The sequence below is a fragment of the Diorhabda sublineata genome, chromosome 1, assembly GCF_026230105.1.
Source record: "Diorhabda sublineata isolate icDioSubl1.1 chromosome 1, icDioSubl1.1, whole genome shotgun sequence".
Lineage (NCBI taxonomy): Eukaryota > Metazoa > Arthropoda > Insecta > Coleoptera > Chrysomelidae > Diorhabda > Diorhabda sublineata.
In genome coordinates, this window is record NC_079474.1 from 31461695 (window position 1) to 31482928 (window position 21234).

The window sequence follows — 21234 nt, forward strand, 5'->3', positions numbered from 1 at the left end:
ACATGGCACTATAACCACCAGTGTACAAGAAAGATTTTTCGTTGTATTCAATTATAACTATCATGATGTAAATAACTTATGGATGTTAAAATAAAATATCAATATTAGGAAGTGATTCTACCCCATAATCGGTAACAGAATAACCGACTAGATTCATATTTATTTTTTGTAAGATCCAAACCCCATACTGATATCTATGCTAAAAATATGCATGTGAAATATTACTGAGCCATTCCATAGAAGTTTATGTGTGTACCTTTTTATTAACAGCTTACAGAATTCGCCTGGAGATGTCAGTAGGCGAAACAAATTTTAAATTCCTAAATATTAATTACTACTATTCAAAAGATATATTTTACCCCATTTCATCCCTTCAATTTTTTTTCTTATTTGAATTTCTATATGCCTTTAGAAGAATTCTGATTATTTATTTTATAAATATAATTTTATAAGTGTGACAGTTTTGACAGTAAACAAAGATCGCCGATATTGGTGGGAAGTGAGGTTTCTACTTTGCCGGCCATCATTTTGTAATGTCGTATTTGGTTTTGCGCTTTTTGTAGTGAGAATTTTGTGAGAGAGCTGTTGAATTTGGTGTTTTATCCGCTTTATTAGGGATATACAGTAAGAAAAACTTTATATTTATCTTTTATTCAGTAAATTCTTATTATTTTTAACTAGTTCACTGTTATATATATATATATTTAAAAATAAATTTTGGAATTGTGGGGTTAAGCATATCCAAATATTTTTTTACATAAAAGTTTGAGTGAAATGGATGCATAGCTTCAATCCTAGGCAATGCGAACGTTATTATCTTAATAAAGCACGTTATTTGATACCCAGTTACCTTACTTTTAAACTGTTTTGTTTTGTGTGCAGTGTGATTGAGGCAACTTAGTACCTTTAGTATGAATCAACATGGGCTTTTTTTATGTTCAGATATATTCTTCATGTATGTAAGCATTCGACTCTACTTAGCAGAAACCATTTAGAATTGTATGGATTTTATCAGTTAGTGGAATGTTATGTTTTCTCAAATGTATTTGAAACCATCCAATTTCATATTGAATTAGTATAAATTGTGGATAATTTCTTCTTAAATACTGAGAGATTGTTCACCTTTGAAAGTCACAACTATTCATTCAGACTTATATGTAAAATTGCTTCTCTGTATAAGATAATATTAGTTGTATGTTTAAGCTGTAAAGTTCATAAAATATAAAGTAAATAAAAGGACAAAAATGAATAAAATCAACCATATAACAGAATAAGAAATAAATCAAGAAGCTCAGAACCCAAGTATAAATAAAACTATATGATACACAAGCTTTAAAATGTAATACTAAAGGTTCTAAGCTGTTTTTTTGAAATAATTTACAGATGATGCATTTTATCCATGGAGTGTCAAAAATTTAGAAATATTAATATGGGTCTAGATACTTTCTGAGCTATGCCACTATTATTTTTTTTTTGTTATTTAGACAACTTATTTCTATTCTGTTCTTTATATCTAGGTTTCAATATCTAATGGAATAGCATCTATTCCTGCAATTGATATTGGATTTCTCCTGCTTCCAGTCTAATTTAACCTTATACAACTAGATTTTCTAGTTTAATTTGTTCATTGTCATATAGTGTTTTCAATTTCATATAGCAAAATTTAATACTAATTTGTACTATGGCATTATTTTTTATATTTGCATCCATTATAATCCTAGTTGATGAGCATATTTTCCACTGTCTTTAGATGTCAATTTTTATATGATGTTGAAATTGAAATTTTCTCAAATCAAATTATATCTGTAATTGGATATTTATGATTTAAAAATAATTTGTAACAGTTAAATTTAGAAGTTTGTGATACTAATATTGGTTAAAACTTATTCAAACAACCATTTCATTGCTTTTATATTGATCATTTTGAAAATGGTTGATGAATGTATAAATAATAATGGTAAAATTTGTTTTAGCGGCGCAATTGATGGAATGATTGATTTTTTGTGAACAAAAGGGGTGAAAGTTAAATATAAGTGAAATGGCAGCACTAGGACATCAAACAGCAGCAGCATTGCTGGATTTCAACCAAAAGCTGGATATAAATCTCCTAGATAGTGTGGTCGTTAGTATGTATGCTGGAAATGGAGAAACTCAAAGAATGGCACAAGAAGTTTTAACAACACTGAAAGAACATCCTGATGCTTGGACAAGGGTGGATACGATTCTAGAATATTCTACCAATCAAGAAACAAAATATTATGCTCTACAAATTTTGGAACAAGTAATAAAAACTCGTTGGAAAGTGTTGCCTCGGAATCAATGTGAAGGTATCAAAAAATACATTGTTTCATTGATTATCAAAACTAGTTCAGATCCTGAGGTTTTGGAAGCCAACAAAACTTATCTTAATAAATTAAACATGATACTGGTACAGGTATTAAAGAGAGAATGGCCTAAAAATTGGGAAACTTTTATAACGGACATTGTGGGTGCAAGTAAAACAAATGAAAGTTTGTGTCAAAACAATATGATTATTTTAAAATTACTGAGTGAAGAGTTATTTGATTTTTCTGCTGGCCAAATCACACAAACTCAAGCAAAGCATTTAAAAGATAATATGTGTTCAGAATTCTCTGCAATATTTCATTTATGTCAATTTGTTCTTGAAAACTCCCAGAATCCACCATTAATCAATGCAACATTAGAAACACTGCTCAGATTCTTGAACTGGATTCCTCTCGGTTATATATTTGAGACTAACCTTATTAATACATTAATTTTCAAATTTCTACCTGTACCGATGTTTCGGAATGTTACTTTAAATTGTCTCACAGAGATCGCTGGTGTTAAGGTTACAAATTATGATAACATGTTTATTTTATTATTTACCGAAACCATGGCACAGATTGAAATGATGCTACCAATTCAAACTGATATTAAAACAGCATATGCTTGTGGACAAGATCAAGAGCAAAATTTCATTCAAAACTTGGCTTTGTTCCTTTGTACATTTTTAAAAGATCGTGCTACTATTGCCCAGAGCTCCTATAATACGATGGAAAAGGCTTTAAAGTATCTTGTACTCGTTTCTGAAGTAGAAGAAGTGGAAATCTTCAAGATTTGCCTCGAATATTGGAACAGTTTAACATCTCAGCTATATCGAGAAACATCCCACCGCAGCGTAGGACTTTGCTTAGAAAAAAGTGAAGGCTACAACAATTTTTCTCAAGATTTTTATAAGGAAATTCTAAATAAAGTTAGATATATTATGATTTCTCGAATGGCTAAACCAGAGGAGGTGCTTGTAGTGGAAAATGATAATGGTGAGGTTGTAAGAGAATTTATGAAAGATACCGATTCAATTAATTTATATAAAAATATGAGGGAGACCCTAGTGTATCTCACACATTTAGACTGTCCAGATACAGAGCGTATTATGACTAATAAATTACAGAATCAAGTAAATGGTAGTGAATGGTCCTGGAAGAATTTGAACACTCTTTGTTGGGCTATTGGTAGTATATCCGGTGCAATGCACGAAGAAGATGAAAAACGATTTCTTGTAACTGTTATTAAAGATTTGTTAGGACTTTGTGAACAAAAACGTGGAAAGGACAACAAAGCTATTATTGCTTCCAATATTATGTACGTTGTTGGACAGTATCCGAGATTTCTAAGAGCTCATTGGAAATTTTTGAAAACTGTTGTAAATAAATTATTTGAATTTATGCATGAAACTCACGATGGAGTGCAGGATATGGCTTGTGATACTTTTATTAAAATTGCTATGAAATGTAAGAGGCACTTTGTGACAACACAAATATCAGAAACTTGTCCATTCATTGAGGATATACTGGCGTCCATTTCGACTATCATTTGCGATCTTCAACAACAACAAGTTCACACATTTTATGAAGCTGTTGGTTACATGATATCTGCTCAAAATGATACACCATCACAAGAGGCTCTGATCGAAAAGTATATGTTGTTACCTAATCAGGTAATTTAATTAATTTTTATTAGGCATCACAGGTGGAAACTTGATATTATTTCATACTTTCAGGTTTGGGATGATATCATTAGTCAGGCTAGTAAGAACGTTGACATTTTAAAAGAAATAGAAATTGTCAAACAGTTAGCAAGTATATTGAAGACCAATGTTCGAGCTTGTAAGACCTTAAATCATGCTTATGTGATGCAATTAGGACGTATATATTTGGATATGTTGAATGTGTATAAGGTAATATTTTATTGTAAAAATGTCTTATTTTACAAATTTTGTTGAAATTAATCTTCATCTTATTCATAATTTGATGGTTAAAATTCCTAACCCCTTTTGCAATTTTTTCTAAATATACGTTTTTAATTTATCTTACCTGTTAAGTTATATTATCCAGTAACCCTTCAGTGATCTTGAGTTTTTCTATATAGATAACTCAATCTTGTATTATAGTTGCAAATCTGGAAAGATCTACACTGCTGTCTGCCCTCATATAAATTTTACGGTATACAATACTCATACAATAAAGATATAAATCGTCACTTAAAGAACAATTCTCCTCATTGCACAATGGATCATTTCAATGTCAGTCTCGAAATAGCTGTACAATAATAAATAGTTAGCAAAGTTTTTCTGTTTCTAATTTGATAATGTTATTGGTGATTTATCATTTCAGGTTATGTCTGAAAACATAACGGCAGCTATTCAACTTAATGGTGAAACCGTGATGAAACAGCCTTTAATAAAATCTATGAGGGCTGTCAAAAAAGAAACATTGAAATTAATATCTGATTGGATATCTGTATCGGACGACAATACAATGGTGCTCGAAAGTTTCATTCCTCCATTTTTAGACGCAGTTTTATTTGATTATCAAAGAACCCCGGTTCCTATAGCAAGAGAACCAGAAGTGCTGAGTGCTATCGCTATTATAGTTAATAAGCTTAAAAGCGATATTACATTAGAGGTAAACGAATTTTTCTTTTGTATTATCAGTTTTAGTTAAATGTATACATATAGAAATATCATTCTTGTTCATTAACTATTAATATATATCACAGAGTCCGAATGTAAATAGTTACCATTCAATATGTACATAAATTCAATGTCCGTTTATTTTTATATAAGTGAATTTTAAATTTTTTATTTCTATGAATAATATTGTGTTTGCCTCACAGTGAGGCTCGCAAAGAATGGAGTATGGATGTGAACTGAAAATTTACTTAGTTTTCATGGATTTACAAAAAGCTTGTGGTACTGTCAATAGAAATTATTTGTACAGCTAGATGAACAATCTTAACATTCCAACAATGGTAACAATTCTTACCAAAATGACATACAAAAACAAAACAATTAAAACAGGGAGATCCATTACAGTGTTCAATATAATATTGGAATGGATATTATGTAAAATCGGTTTGAATAGAACAGGGATTTTAAAAACAAGGACATCATAACTACTTACATACACAGACTATGTAGTAATCATTTCAAAATCGTAAAAGAAGCTAAAGGAAATTTGCAGAGCCTTCATAGAAATGACAGACAGTGAATCTACGAGTCAACAAAGATAAATCAAATACAACTGAATGCAGAAAATGAGTTTAGAACAAGTTCAAAGTTATGTATATATTGGGGCGGTTATCAAGATGGTGACGAGGGAGGAAATCTAGAAGCATGGATGACAAAGAGAAGAAGAGAATTTAGATATGGAAAAGGAAAATACTCAGGAGGATACTAGGGGGTTAAAAAGGAGGGAGTGGCTGGGTCACAAACAGAGAATGCCAGATTTTAGAGCAACAAAAAAAAATTATGGAAATACAAGGAAAACCAAGGTAAATATTATGGAAGACCTATAAGCGAAACGAAATCAGGACTGGAAAATGGAGCAAAAAATAGGAGAGAGCGGAAAGGAATCATTTTAAAGCTATTGGCCTAGAAGACCTGCATGTAGTACCCATATATATGAATAATATTAATTGATAAATCTATATTCTCTACAAATTTATGTCAAGTTGGTTTTTATTTTGCATTACTCTTACATTACAGACGAACTGAAAGTTTTAATGTCATATTTATGATTATAATTTGTTATTCATTAATGTTGATATATAAACATATCATTCATAAATACTGCAGTAATGTGTTCTAAAAAGTAAAAGTATGTTCAGAAGGATTCCTCTTTAGACATACAGATTTTAAATCTCTACCTTGTTCATATTATAGTGAACCAGGCTTTAAATACTTAAAATGGTACAAAAATCAGTAGTTTTAGTTTAGAATGTTTATAGGATGAATAGGAATAAGAAATCTTCCTTTAATTTTGCAAATATTCTTATTTTGTTTGCAGGTTCCGAAAATATTTGATGCGATATTTGAATGCACACTGGAGATGATCAACAAAGATTTCGAAGAATACCCAGAACACCGCACGAACTTCTTTTTACTTCTTCAAGCAGTAAATAATCACTGTTTCGCCGCCTTCCTTAATATCCCACCTACACAATTCAAATTAGTATTAGACAGCATCATATGGGCATTTAAACACACAATGAGGAACGTTGCCGATATCGGTTTACAAATTTTGTTGAAACTATTACAAAATATTGAACAACACGAAGCTGCAGCGCCCAGTTTCTATCAAACTTATTTGACTGACATTTTACAACACATATTTTCAGTGGTTACTGATACATCTCATTCTTCAGGATTGTCCATGCATGCTACTATTTTAGCATACATATTTTCTTTGGTAGAAATGGGAGGGGTGAATTGTCAGTTAGGTCCTAATCCCGATAATGTTTTGTACATACAAGAGTTCACGGCCACTTTGTTGAAATCTGCCTTTCCACATCTTACTGACAACCAGATTAAGATTACAGTACAAGGGATGTTCAATTTAGATCAAAACATACCTCACTTCAAGGAACATCTGAGAGACTTCTTGGTCCAAATTAGAGTAAGTCAATACCTATTTTTATATATATTTGAAAGTTCATTCATTTATATTTTTCTGTATGACTGGGCCACTCCAATCTTTTTTAAGGATACACAATTTTTGGTTGTTTGAATATATTAAAAAAAATCAACTGGAGAAATATGAGGATTATTCTTGTATAACAATACAGTTCAATAATGGAGCATACAGAAGTTAAAGGGAGTCTAAAAAGAGGTGGCATAGATTAAAGAAAAATTATAAATACTTGTTAAGCAAAAATTTGGTAGAAAAAGATCTCTAGCATCTATTATCAAAATATTTTATTCGAGTTTCAAACCAGTTTGTTGCTGTCTCCTATTCGGTTTCACTTTACATTCATCATTGAGCTTTCACTTCCTGTCAATACAAAATTTATTAGAAACTTGGCCAAAATTTAAATTTGATAACTTCACTTCTATATACGTATTTATTCTCTATTTGAGATCCAATTTGCCTGTAGCTAGATCACCATTAAACCCCAGTATATTAACTAAAATAACAAGAGATCATTTGAACTGAAAAGACGACTGGTGGACGAATGTAATGATAATGATTCCAGATTATGCCTATTTGTTATGGATATAATCATATATATATATATATATATATATATATATATATATATATATATATATATATATATATATATATATATATATATATATATATATATATATATATATATATATATATATATATATATATATATATATATATATATATATATATATATATATATATATATATATATATATATATATGATTAATGATATAGGACCCACCATCATGGTTATCTTAATGCTCACGTGTTAGAACCACAAGTATCTTTCACTTCTTTTTTAGAACATTTCTTAACCACATAAGGCAAATACCAAAATGTTTTAGTTAGCTAACAGCCCTGCATTAATCCAATAAAGTAATTTTGGGATACAATTGAAAGTCGTTTTTTTAATAATACTCTTGACAGTTTACATGACATCTTTTGGACTCATTGAAATATGGAACGATGTTGAATCAAAATAAAATGAGAAATAAGATTTAAAGCTGCTAGTGCTATTATAATAGGTCCTCTAATTGAATCTAAGATTTGGTTTATTAAATCTGTATCTTTTACAATAATTGTTGAAATTTTTTCGTAAAGTTATATTTCTACCTCTATATAATAATGATTTGCTTGCAATATAGCTAGGCATATACAGAGGGGATTTTCAAATGATCTGTCCTTCTGTACAGATCTGTCATTCCATTTTACAAATCTGATCTGTCATGAACCAAAACTGTCATTGCCCTCTAAAAAACCATCTAGTTGTACTTCGGACTGCCAAGTCTAATGTGTCGGATGACAAATCTGTTAGTTAATGACGAAAGGAAAGATAGTAACGACAGTAGTGTGAAAGTCTTGAAAATGGATGAGAGAAAAAAGAGTAGAACTACTAGGTTTACGCATGGTGGAAATACAAAAAACAGAACAAAATTGGTATTAGAAAGAAATCCATATGGACACGTCTTTGCTTTAAGAATTTCATTTCACAAGGATGAAAGAGAGGATTTAATGAAATACTTGCATATGAGAACTTCAATATTGTTGAATTACGTTTTATCCTCTATTTTCCATAGACAAAATCTTTCTCTGTACAATTCAATCACCTCTGTTATTATTTTTTTTTGTCCACTCCATACATCTGATACTCTACTTATAGTACACAATAAAAACAACTAGTACCTAACCAAGCATGCTACAAAACACAGGAGAGAGGACAGATCTAGAGCAAATCATTCAAAAATGCTTTCCATATATGATTAGCTATTTTTAAAATTGAAATATCTTTTTTGTGCCAAGTAATGGATCAACATTTGATTTTCAGGAATACACCGGTGAAGATGATTCAGATTTGTATTTGGATGAAAGGGAGAAGGCATTAGAATTGGCTCAAGCTGAAAAACGACGTATCGAACTGTCAGTACCAGGTATTCTCAATCCACACGAAGTTCCCGAAGAGATGCAAGATTAACAACTATCTCGCTATTAAATAGTAAACTGTGTAATTAAAAAAAAACTTACATTGTGTCCCATTGGAAAAATCACTAATTACGAAGTTTATGTACAAAATTATTTCTAGATTTGAATAGAAAAATAGCGGAATCGAATATTTCTTATGTAAACACTCCAAAATTGTGAAAACTTTGAATAAAAATGAAATATTTTTGGAAATGGCGACTTATTCGTCCTAGGAAAACTTTCCTTGGTAATTGAGAAGCCATCATCTATATTTGCATAGTATTTTTTTTTCTAAATTAAGAAAATTTGTAATAAACTTTGAATGATTGATACATTTCAGTGGGATACTTAGATCGATATTTTTCTATTTGTATCATCATATTTCTGGTTTTGAGCATATACCAGTGTAAATGTGTTTTGTGCGGTCCATTTTCTTAATATTAAGACGCTTTTTAAAAAAAAACATTTTTATATATTTTTTTACAACTAATTTGTTTTTGACTTAAATAGATTGCGTGTGGATTTAGGAGGGTAATTTTTAAATTTTTCTCTAGTTTTGTGGGGTTTAAGTAATTTATTATATTTTTCTTCGAAGTCCCTTATAAGAAAAAAATCGACATATTAAAGAGAAGTTTTTTCAACTTGTGTGATTTCCTTAATTTTATATTTGGAACATAGATAGAATTTGTCGATATGGCGTAAAAATCAACCAGATTTTGTCTTCATAAATTTAAAACAAAATGTGTAAGTTGTAAATAACTACCAAAAAAATTGATTGGTCATCTTGTACTTAAAATGTTTGATAATGACATTTTGTATATATATATATATATATATATATATATATATATATATATATATATATATATATATATATATATATATATGATTAAAACACTAATTTGTTATAGAAATAATAATTAAATAAAAACTTGATTTAGTTTCTCTCTCTATGAATTTTATTCGCTATAAAACATACTGTGAAAACTTTATTACTGACTCGAGAAAAAATTTAGAAATAGAATATTTTCAATTTTTGAGGGATGAATTGTGGTCACCATAAACTATTATTCACAATATTCAACACCTTTTAAGAGATTGTGTTGGTAAATAGAAATTTATTTAGAATTCTCTCACAAATCCATATGAGTGCGGCAAGTTTCCAGGCATGTTTTGTGTGATATAATCTGTGCACATCAACGATTGAAACGATATGGAAGATAGTTAAAACTAATAAATTGGAATGAACCATATACAAAATGTTTTTGCAAATGGTCAAACGATTCTAATACCACAAAAATTTTTTAGTTCTGACTATATTTCACAAAATCTCATGGAAAAGAAAAATAGTATCTACAAATTTTTGAAATATTGAAAGTAAGATTTACTATAACATTTAGCGAAGAGGGATCTAAATAAATAGTTATACCTTTAATTGTGTGTATAAATTTAAATGCAATTTTTGATAATACAAACCAGAAAAAAATTGATGGAATATTACTTTATTTTTGGGGAACCGAGGAGAATGGTATTTTAGCTGTAAATTGTAAAACATCGAGATAAAGATTGTAAAAATTGGTACAGTAGTTCATTTGATCCAAAACGACGCGTAGGAAAATGTATTCAACATTTAAAAAATTTCCACATTGTACTTAGTGTTGGCAAATCTTTAAAAACCTATCAACAAGAAATTTGAGAAAAATATTCTTAGAAAAACATGTTTAATAAAGAAATCCAACCTGATTTTCTACCCAGCTATTAATAATTTTGATTTAACGTTGAAAATAGGTCTCCATGACTGAATTTTTGCATCTAAAGCAAGTATGTTTCATAAAATAATAAAAAAAGGTAACTATTAAAAATGCAAGCGAACTTCGATTTTTGCTGGAAATAAGTTTTAAAATGAATATTTAAATATGTTAAGAGATTGTTATTTAATAAAATTGTTTAAATAACCTGTTATACTTTGTTGTGAATTTTGAATATGCCCACTTTATAAGATCGGATCATTAAACTTTGAAAAATTCCAAAACTTGGTTTGAAAATTTTTTCAGCTAATAAAAAATTATAAATTGACATACAATTTTTTAAAATTGGGTCAACTCTTTATGATTAATTAGTAGAAATTTTTCCACCACTTGTTTATTAACTAATTAACTACAAAATATTTTCAAATTTGTTTTTATTGACTCAAATCATCATGATTTTTCAACAAAAATACTTTTCTCACATTTTACGTTACCTTCTTTATATCTAAAATGTTTCAAAATTTATTATTGTAAGTTCTCTAAGTAATGAAAAAAATTATTAATGTAACTGTTTATTAACGAAATAATTTCTAATACATAATTAAATTCCTTTTTTTCCAAAATCCTGAATTTCTATTTGTTTATAACTAGCAATGGATTTGGATCTTCAAGATTGACTCATTAGGTAAATAAGATCCTCGTCTCCACCAGGATATTTGTTTAATATAATACCTAATTACATAATCGATTTCTATTGTACAATTTTTTCTTCTACATGCTACAAATCAACTAATTTAAGCTTTTTGCTTAGTCCCCAAGAATGGATTTTCTCATCTTTATTTTTCAACGTCTATTGTAATTGAATGATGAGGCCTACCAATATATATCTGGATTCCATTAAATCTTTCAATGGTACATATTTCATAAACTCCCATCTGTATTTATTCTAACATGTCGCTGAAGTTCAAACATTACTGCTCAAAAATATGAATTATTTTAATCCTCATTTTTGAACCCCCTTCATTTCCAATTTGAATGTATAATTAGGGGACTTCGGAAAATTAGTTAGTTGGACCGGCAGAAAATGAAATGTACAAAAATATTTTAATAAATAGCTAATTTCACACATTTTAAATAATTTTGCTAAATAAGCACAAAACACATGTTTTGTAATTGAGATAAAATTGAAGAAAAAACAATGGAATGCATTTTTTTGTTTGTGTGCAAGATTGACTGTTAATGGTATGTATTAATTGATTTTAGGTGAAATCATTAGAAACAGTTATGTTTATTATATCGTTGAAAGCGATTGTTTTCTAATAAAATAAATATTTATAGAAATTTATCTTTCATTTTATTCCTAAACTTTCCAATGCTGCCCTCAAAATAGAAGCTAATAACTCGTTTCACAAATCAATGCAAAAATTTTACTTATTATATGAGGATTTGAAGAGCAATATTACAGAATATAAACGTCTTTAAACTATCATATTAAACCCCCAAAATTGGGAGCTTAACTGATTTAATTTTTAGTTAAACAGTTTCTAACCTATAATTCAGGTAATTTTGTGTAGAAAAACAATAATTATCACTATTGGTATTACAAAATATTACTATCTACAAATATCAAGACATTTTTTTGGTTTACTGTGTTAAAAAAATATCAAAAGCGACAGCAGTAAAAGCTGCAGACGACATATAAGAAGATGATTTTGGTTTTTTGGAGATGTAGATATGGGATTTCCCAGGAGTACATAGTAGAGCGGACCATTTTAGAAATACAGATAATTTTTCTTTTTTTTTTATAAGGTTCAGAGTTTAAAAGCCAACAGTTATAAAAATTTTGGAGCAAATTGAGGATAGTCTCGTATGGATTTCACATTTTCTTCTAGTAGCCATAGATTAACTTCCTTATTATATTTTAATATATTTTCACTGTAATATCCTACGATCCTTGGTAGAGTTCAAATTGACTTGCGAATAATAGGATTTTATAGATATCCCATTATTTTTGAGGTATATTGTTCTTTGATCCGAATTTCTCATATTTTTACAATGAGATATTAAGAAATTTACTGGTACTACTAGGATGGACATTTAAAATCAGTTTGTTTTTGAATGATTGTCAGAAAAACTTACTAGTGGTTGATCTGTACATAGATTTAGCACACAAAAAAGTCACTTATTCCAAGAAAGTAACTAGATAATTTTATTGAATTCTACAGATCTCCACTACAACTTTTTTTATTTAAATTTATAACATTACTCCGGTTTTATTCTATTAATTCTCATCATCAAGGTTAAAAAAATTCTCTATATCTCATGATTTTTACTTCTTGTCCAGAAACTGCCATTGCCTTGTTCAATACAATTATCCTGGAATTTTATTTTGCACTTTTTAGTCGAATTTTTCAAAGAAAAATTAGACTATTACGATAGGCATGACTAGAAGAAAAATGGGGGGCACATCATTTTTCCCATGTTTTGAGACCTCCTGAACACGATTATGATGGTTTTTCGAATGTCTGTAGTTTATATATATATATATATATATATATATATATATATATATATATATATATATATATATATATATATCTGTTTAAGCTATTTTCATCTCTCAAGCAATTGCTCGAACCAAAGTAGCATACATGGCTTTTTTGGCGGCGGATTGATGTTATTAGAGTTATTAGGTCGAAACTTTCCATCTCCACCCCTCTCCATTTTATGGTCATTTTTGTTATATTTTCTTATTTTTTGGCCAGAAAAAGTTTAACTAGAGGGTTCGAGCTTCGCATGCAAGTAGGAGTGATGTTGAAGAATTGTCTTTTTCAAGTTTAACGTTTTCTTCTTCATTTCTTCTAGCACAACACGTCCGAAATCATTTTGATCGTTGTAATTGTTGAACTGGACCGCCTCCTATTTAATGAATAATACGAGTATGATCGTTGCTAGGGTGATTTTTTTTACTTCCCATTTTCGAAATTTCTTGTCATTATGACAATTTTTTCTTTGTTGTCAATTGGAATTGAACAAGAGGGTTCGAGACCACCGGGTCTATTGAAATTATGAATTTTCATTCGAGAGAGAGAGAGTTAACTTGTGAAATGAAAAGTTATTGAGGAATAGCAAATTTTCCATATAAAGAAATAAGATTGAGAATTGATATTATTTCCAAAAAATCATTTTATGGAAAGATTTGTTTGTGTATTAGTTAAATTCTACATTCGACGAAAAATTCGACTTTCGTGATGGAGCTCTGCTGCTCACGGCTTTTTTTACCATATACAATGACGAGACAATGAAAAAATAATGGTTATAAATTTTGCGTTAATATTAATTAGATGTATTTTTCCATCAGAAGAAAAATTTGATGATCTTACTCGTTTTGTATTCATTGTATTAGGTGAATTTCACAAGAAACTCTTGAAATATAAAAGAAAAATTCGAAAAACTGCTTGTTTAACCTTAAAATGTATGATATGAAGGTATTTGTACCAATCCATTTAATTTTTAAAAAAATTTCCCCAAATCGGTGACATAACTTAAACTTGAACCGTTTTAAACGGTGGATAGAGATCACGGTGCAAGTTGGCATTCGTGAATTAAATATATTCGATTATTTTTTATTGGCAATAGCTTTAGATCCATCAACATACACTGAAAAAGTTGGTAACGTATAGAAACCTTTTTTTATTACTATTCCTGGGAAAAAGTTATTTAAAATTCAAGTATCATATATATTTGTTGTTTCTTAATTAACTAACTAAACTATATGTTAGCAGATATGAAATGAGAAGTAATATCATTCAAATTATTATTAAAAATTAGTATTTCATTTTTCAAATTATATAAACAAAATCTACAAATATTGTTTCTTAGAACAGTTTGAAGTCATCCATATGGATTATTAGCCAGTCATAAATTTTTGAATAAAATTGTCAGCAAGTATATAAACTTCAACTTTCTTGGGGTCATAGATTTTCATGATATTGAAACGTCACATTTGTGGACGTTAATACTGATTTCTTGGTTCTTTTTTCAAGTCAAAAGTTTGTTCATTAATTCCACCAATAAAATTTTTCATTTTAACTTGGCCCACATCTTTCATTGAAACTTGAAGTTGAAATGTTGAATTTTAGTCTTCACCAACAATTTAATATGTCAATTTTGGCCAAAACTGGAGGTGTTCCTTAAATGACTATCCATTACAACCAATACTTTTTATAAACATTTTTCCATATAATTGATGATAAAAAACCTTATGTTACTTTCTTGCTCATACTGTATACTAGACATTGATTAGTTATGTCATTTATATTTTTCAAAGTTTAAAATAAACTTGTTTTGTACTGGATAGCAGTAGTATTTTTTTTCTTTTCTTCACAATTTATTTACGAATATTAAAAAGCTTCTAAAATATCTTCAATGATCATTGGATGATTTCAAATAATGCCTTTAACATTGTTCTAATAGATTTTTCCTCAGCACTGCCATTTTTAAAAAATAAATTTGAAAAAACAAATTTCATCCATCACTTTTCATATATACGACTTTGCGTTATTTATATTCAATAAAAACATTATTTTTTGTCTACCTTTATTAGATTTCTATATCGTCGATGTTCAAAAAAAATAGAGTCACAAATTTGTATTTCTTTGATTATTTTGAGTAGATAAAGAAAACTACGATTGCAACAAAAAATTATTTATTGATAAAAATCTAGCACATACATAACAAACTTTTTAGTATAGCTTAGAGTAGATTCTTATGAAACTTATATAAAAAATAATTAAAATGAACTTCCAGAATGAACCTACTTAGAAAATAGTTTAGATCTACTATTTTTTTTTCAAGCTCTACTATCTAGCTCATAGGTGAAATATAGAAGCTCATCAAGTAATTAACCTTTTCTATAAAAAAAATCTTAAAACCTAATTTGAAATCCTTTGTAGTCTGGTCTTGCAAGATTTTGCCAATTGCTAAGTTCACACCTTTCTATTTGACTACCAGGCGAACCTGCATTTGTTAACCAGTGTATCCTATAAAATAAAAATATAGGAAAGATTGATAAATATAAGGAACTACTTTTGTATCTTCCCGTATATATTATTCATCGCTTGAAGTGTAAAGAAACTTTCAGCTATAAACGTATTAGAAATAAATAAGATTCGATTTGGCTTTCAGCCCAAAAACGAGTTGCAAAGTTCTGTTTATATATAACGTAAATATTATCGTTGTTTTTTTATTAATGAAAGTATATTTGTTGTTGTGAACACAACTGATAAAGAATTGTGTGTTACTATAAAATAAATATAATGAAATAAATTTTTATCATTGTTTTTTTATACTTATTTGGAAGTGCCCAATGTTATCAATTATGAATTAAGGCCGATTCATAAACTTGACTTTCCGTTGCCGTTCGCGGATGACGTTTGCCGGTTGACGTTCGTAGCAAATTCTACACCGTATTCGTTGCTGATCGTTAACCTAAAACTTTTATTATTCTTTTTGGTGTGTGGACTGCTTTTTGTTGTGATATTTTTGTTTTTGTTCGTAATCCGTTTATGGACGATATTATGAAAAATAACAAAGATGTTTTTTTATTGGGACAAACATGATAAACACAAACGGATGTGATTGGTTATTTTCTATTGCTACGAAGGGTCGACGGGAAAAGCTAAGATTCGTTATGTTGAAAGTCACCAATGGCATACAGCGACGTCAAACGGCAACTATGAATGGTCTTATGTATTTAAATGTTTCTAATTTTGTAACAGCAAACGTCAACGGCAAATAGAAATCCAAGTTTATGAATCGGTCATTAGATCAAATAAATATAATGGAATGTCTAATTCTAATTGGAGGTTATGTTGAGGTTTATGGTAAAGCTTTTAAATAATATATTAATAATTATGATATTTTGAAAATAATCTCAGTTCCATGCATTTCAAAACCCTCCAAAATAAAGCACATTATACAAACTAAAAAATTGGATATAACCTAATTTCATTTATATTCAAAATACATATAATGATATTAATTTTGTGCAGTTTGAGGAATTATTTTTGTTATTCAAGTTTGTTTAAACATGCCAAACAAGTTTCAAGTTAATGAACTTTTTCATTCGTTTCAATAAACTAAGATTATTTATAGAATTTATTCTGTAGTCAAAAAAATCTTATGTATTTAAATCTGGTGGAATAGGATATATCTAATAGCTGGTAAAAAATAAAATTCACTTACATTTGATCAATGCTCGATTTAACTCCTTGAAGCTTTCCTTGAACTGTTCCTTTTTTAGTATTTTTCACCCAACCACTGACCCCTAATTGTTCACACATATCTTTGCAATATTTCGGTAAAGATACACCTACAATGAATTGATGATAATTCCATTTAATTCTCTTAAAGAAAGTACTACTAGTAAAAAATTGATTATTAAACAATGTAAAGTTACTTACACAGATAAATATATTAGGTAATGGAAAGTGAATCGATCTAGAGAGGACTATTTTCAATTTAATATAAATAAGAAGTACCATCAATATATTTCAATAATGTCAAATATTTCCCTGGAAGATATTTGAATAGTACCTTAGTTTCTTATTCCTAAATTTTACAAGAATACACCACCAGCAGATTTGATAAAAATTTAAGTTGCCCTGCGTTAGAAGTTATTAGGGACTAGGTATTATTCTAACACTGTAAAAGTTTCATATTATCTATTTTTTATAACGTTATTTTAGATAAACTACCGAATTGATCTGAAGAACTTACCTTGTACTTTTCCAAAAACCTCGAACTCAACCGATACTAAAGGATCAACGAAATTCATATTTTGTTCTAAATAAGCCCTGTTTTGTATACCAACCGACATTGGAAGAGAGAAATTTTCAATCAATTCAAACTGTAGGTGTCTAATGCTGATACTGAAATATATTTAAGGAACAATCATTGGTATGTACTATTTTTAACCACTGAAAACAATTGTTGGATGTTATGCAACCAATTAATTTTTGCTTATTGCTCCATCAGAGGGATCTAAAATATTGATTGCCAGGATCGGATAGACCGAAATATAATGAATTTTTTCTTAGACAAAATGTCTAAATGATACATACATTCCAATGAAATAAAAATAATATCAAGCATATTTTTGTACAAAAGAGTAGGTCATTGATTTGAGGAAAAATATGCATATGGTATAGAATTCTGTATACATGTGAAGCAGTAAGCATAACAACAAATAAAAAAAGTAGTTCAACAATAAGTGTTGGAGTCGAAAAGTTAAAAAAATGGACAAGTCTATCCAAGAAATAAAACAACAGGAGGATAAGAAAGATATAAGGAATAATAAAAGACAATGAACAAAAGAGAGATGTTGATTGGAATTGGAAGAAGGCTATCCAGAGAATCAAAATATGTTTTGGTTCTGAAAACACTTGAAAAAGGAAAATAATGGAGCAATAAACATAAAACATATGGAATAGTTATATCTGAAGAATAAAATATTCTTATGAGCTCAAAGAACATTTTTAGAGGCTCTGAATATGAAGTAAGATCCAACAACCACAGGAAATCGAGCATCAGATCAATTAAATTGAGGGAATTACCAACCTAGAGCACGAGGCCCTGTCAGAGTGACGCGATACGAACACCATCTATTGAGCAGTCATGACAACAAGGCGTCGGCCATGTTGCTGATGCGTTTCTAGGATAGATGACATACCGGAGCATTGTTTATTGAAGTATGGCTTTTTTGGGGGTATATAGTGAGATATTGATCATTATGACCGTGAGAACTATCAGACGAAAGTTCAGAAGTGTGGTTGTGACCCGTTTAAGCTGCGGTACGAAGATAATTCAAAATTTTTAGGTACTTATCGACACATGTGTATTGCTCCTTTTATCGGTACGAATAAATAAAATTCACCTTTAGTTTATATTCAATTCCACATGTAGGATTTGTAAATTCTCTGTTTCTCTTTTCAATAAGCAACAAACAACACCATTCATGGACCAAACTGCCCAAAAGACAGAAAAAACAAAAGAGCTTAATGTTCAACTTATTCTTCTCCTATTTAAATGTTTCTTTAAATTCCCTATTCGTAACTATCTCATGTATCATGTAAACCATATTTACACATTCACAAATTTTCAGTTTTTGAATAAAAGTATTTTTGAGTAGCTGTCCATATTCTAAATGTTCATTTAACACATAATTTATAATTTTAATTGATCCATAGTCTATGATCCTAGTGACTGTTACAATCAATTTAACTATATTTTCAGAACCTAAATTTTAAATTTAAATAAACTCGTTTTAATTATTTTCTTTGAAATTACAAATTAATGCCTTATGGCCGGTATACTCGGCAACGATAAAACTGCGCAAACAAACCGCACAGTTCATTTGCGCAGTTTATCTACGATATCTGCGTCGATCGTGAATTCTCTAAACTCTAAAGAAAAACAAGTCATTCGTGATGGAAGACGGTGTAGCGCTTGCACTAGCCTGGCAAAAAGAAAAGAAAATCACGTTTTGTGTGGTGTAAGGATTGGATTCTTAAAAGAAAGTCATACATAAATTTATTAAACGAGTTGAAATTTTCCTAAAGTCTCCCTATTGGCATTAGGATCAATAGGTTTGTACTTAATAATTATCGTACGCAGCATTTTTCTTGTTGCGGTTGTGATAATATTTATTTGTCTTTTTCCTCAAGCAAACTTCACTTTTATAGCACTGGATAAAATCTTCCAATAACTTACGGATTCCGCTATAATCTTCTGGCGACACGTTTTAACGTGCACGGAATCGTCCGCCTACACCAGTGGCTCTTAACCTTTTTAAGCCACGACCCAAATTTGAGAAATATGTTTATGTCGCCACCCAAAAAAAATGCTTTATTTTAGATCGTATTTTTAAAAAATATTCAATCCTACGATGATTATTTTTTTTAACTTACAAATTTTTTATTTATTTTCTTAATAATAAAGATAAACAAAAGTACTTTTCGATTCAAAGAAAATTTAATTAATTATTAATTAATAATTTTTATTGACCAAATTAAAATCTATTTATAACTTTTTGAAAATAATTGACATTTAGTTATTCCTAAAAAAATAGAAATATCAATACAGATGTTGTCTTTTAAATTTTAAATGCAAGTCATACAGTTTTAATGAGAACCTTGTGCTTGAATACATTTTGAAAGATCTTCAAACCTCGGTTGAATGCTTGTCAAGGAGCACCTTATATCAGGATTTAACTTGTTCCGGTAATTGTTTTTGATTACACACAGAGCCGAAAAACCAGCCTCACACATATATGTTGTTGAAAAGGGCAATAATACTTTTAGGGTTTCTTTAACAATTATTGGCTTTTCTGTTTTTAATTTTAACCAGAAAGCACATAAAGATTTAGTGTTTTTATAGAAATTGTATCGAAGTGCTTGGTCACTTTGTATTTCTATTAATTGTTCTTGAAATTGATTGATATTAACAAACTCCTCGTACAAATTACTTACATCAAAATTAAATGGCATTCGAACCCAATTATATTTGAAAACATCGTCTGCAGGGAAATATCGATCAAAGTCTGCTATTAGTTTTTCTAAATGATTAATAATAATTTTCTGTATTTCAAAATCTGTGATTAATCAATATTATTGTCTTCAACAAGTAAATTAAGAGTCGGGAATGAAGCAAGTTTCTTTACTTCAACCTTATTTCTCCATAATTTGAGTTTATTTTTAAAACATGTAATTTTTTCAGTTAATTCAAAAATAGTATGATTACGTCATCGCATAGACGTATTTAGATTATTTATTTCAAATATAAATATCCGACAAATAAGCAACTTGAGTAATCCACTTCAACTCTGAGAATTTAGATCCTAATGGGTGTTTCTTTTCTCTAAAAAAAATCGACTTCTGTCCGCAATGATAATACTCTTTGAACAACTTTGCCCCGGGACAGCCATCTAACTTCAGAATAATATAATAAATGTTCCTATTCTGCACCAAATTCTAAACACAGTTTGCGGAAAACTCTACAGTTAAGAGCTCTTGATTTGATAAGATTGACTACCGCAACAATTTCATCCAAAACGATACATAATTCGGGTGATAATTTTTTTGAAGCAAGATTTTGTCTATATAACAAACAATGAATCGATATAATTTGTGGATTCATTTGTTTTGCTCTTGTCGAAAATCCCTTTTGAGATGCTATCATGGCAGCTGCACCGCTGTGCAAATACTGAAACACTGATTCCAATTTAATCCTTCTTCCTTAAAAAACGAATCGACCGTAAGAAAAATATCTTCACCTCTAGTTGTTGTTGACATTGGTTTGCAAAATAAAATGTCCTCCTGTATATCTGTTAAACCTGGATACCGCACGTAAACCATGAGTTGAGCATCTTTACTTACATCTGTCGTTTCATCCAGTTGAATACTAAATAAACCAGCAATTTTTATAGCAGAAATAAGTTGATTCTTAATAT

The 21234-nt window shown here is 29.2% G+C and overlaps 2 protein-coding genes across 2 annotated transcripts; one reads left to right on the forward strand and one right to left on the reverse strand.

The window, feature by feature from the left end:
- The first annotated feature begins 525 nt into the window (after positions 1 to 525).
- On the forward strand, positions 526 to 12065 carry LOC130447166 (exportin-1). Its single transcript, XM_056783861.1, has 6 exons — positions 526 to 624; positions 1974 to 4000; positions 4064 to 4240; positions 4677 to 4967; positions 6351 to 6959; positions 8843 to 12065. The coding sequence occupies exons 2-6, from the start codon at positions 2039 to 2041 to the stop codon at positions 8987 to 8989; spliced, it is 3186 nt and encodes a 1061-aa protein (XP_056639839.1). The 5' UTR covers positions 526 to 624; positions 1974 to 2038; the 3' UTR covers positions 8990 to 12065.
- A 3350-nt stretch (positions 12066 to 15415) lies between these two features.
- On the reverse strand, positions 15416 to 17666 carry LOC130444202 (acylphosphatase-2). Its single transcript, XM_056779261.1, has 3 exons — positions 17505 to 17666; positions 16971 to 17097; positions 15416 to 15766 (listed from the first exon to the last, which is right to left on the reverse strand). The coding sequence occupies exons 1-3, from the start codon at positions 17602 to 17604 to the stop codon at positions 15652 to 15654; spliced, it is 342 nt and encodes a 113-aa protein (XP_056635239.1). The 5' UTR covers positions 17605 to 17666; the 3' UTR covers positions 15416 to 15651.
- Between the last annotated feature and the right edge of the window lie 3568 nt (positions 17667 to 21234).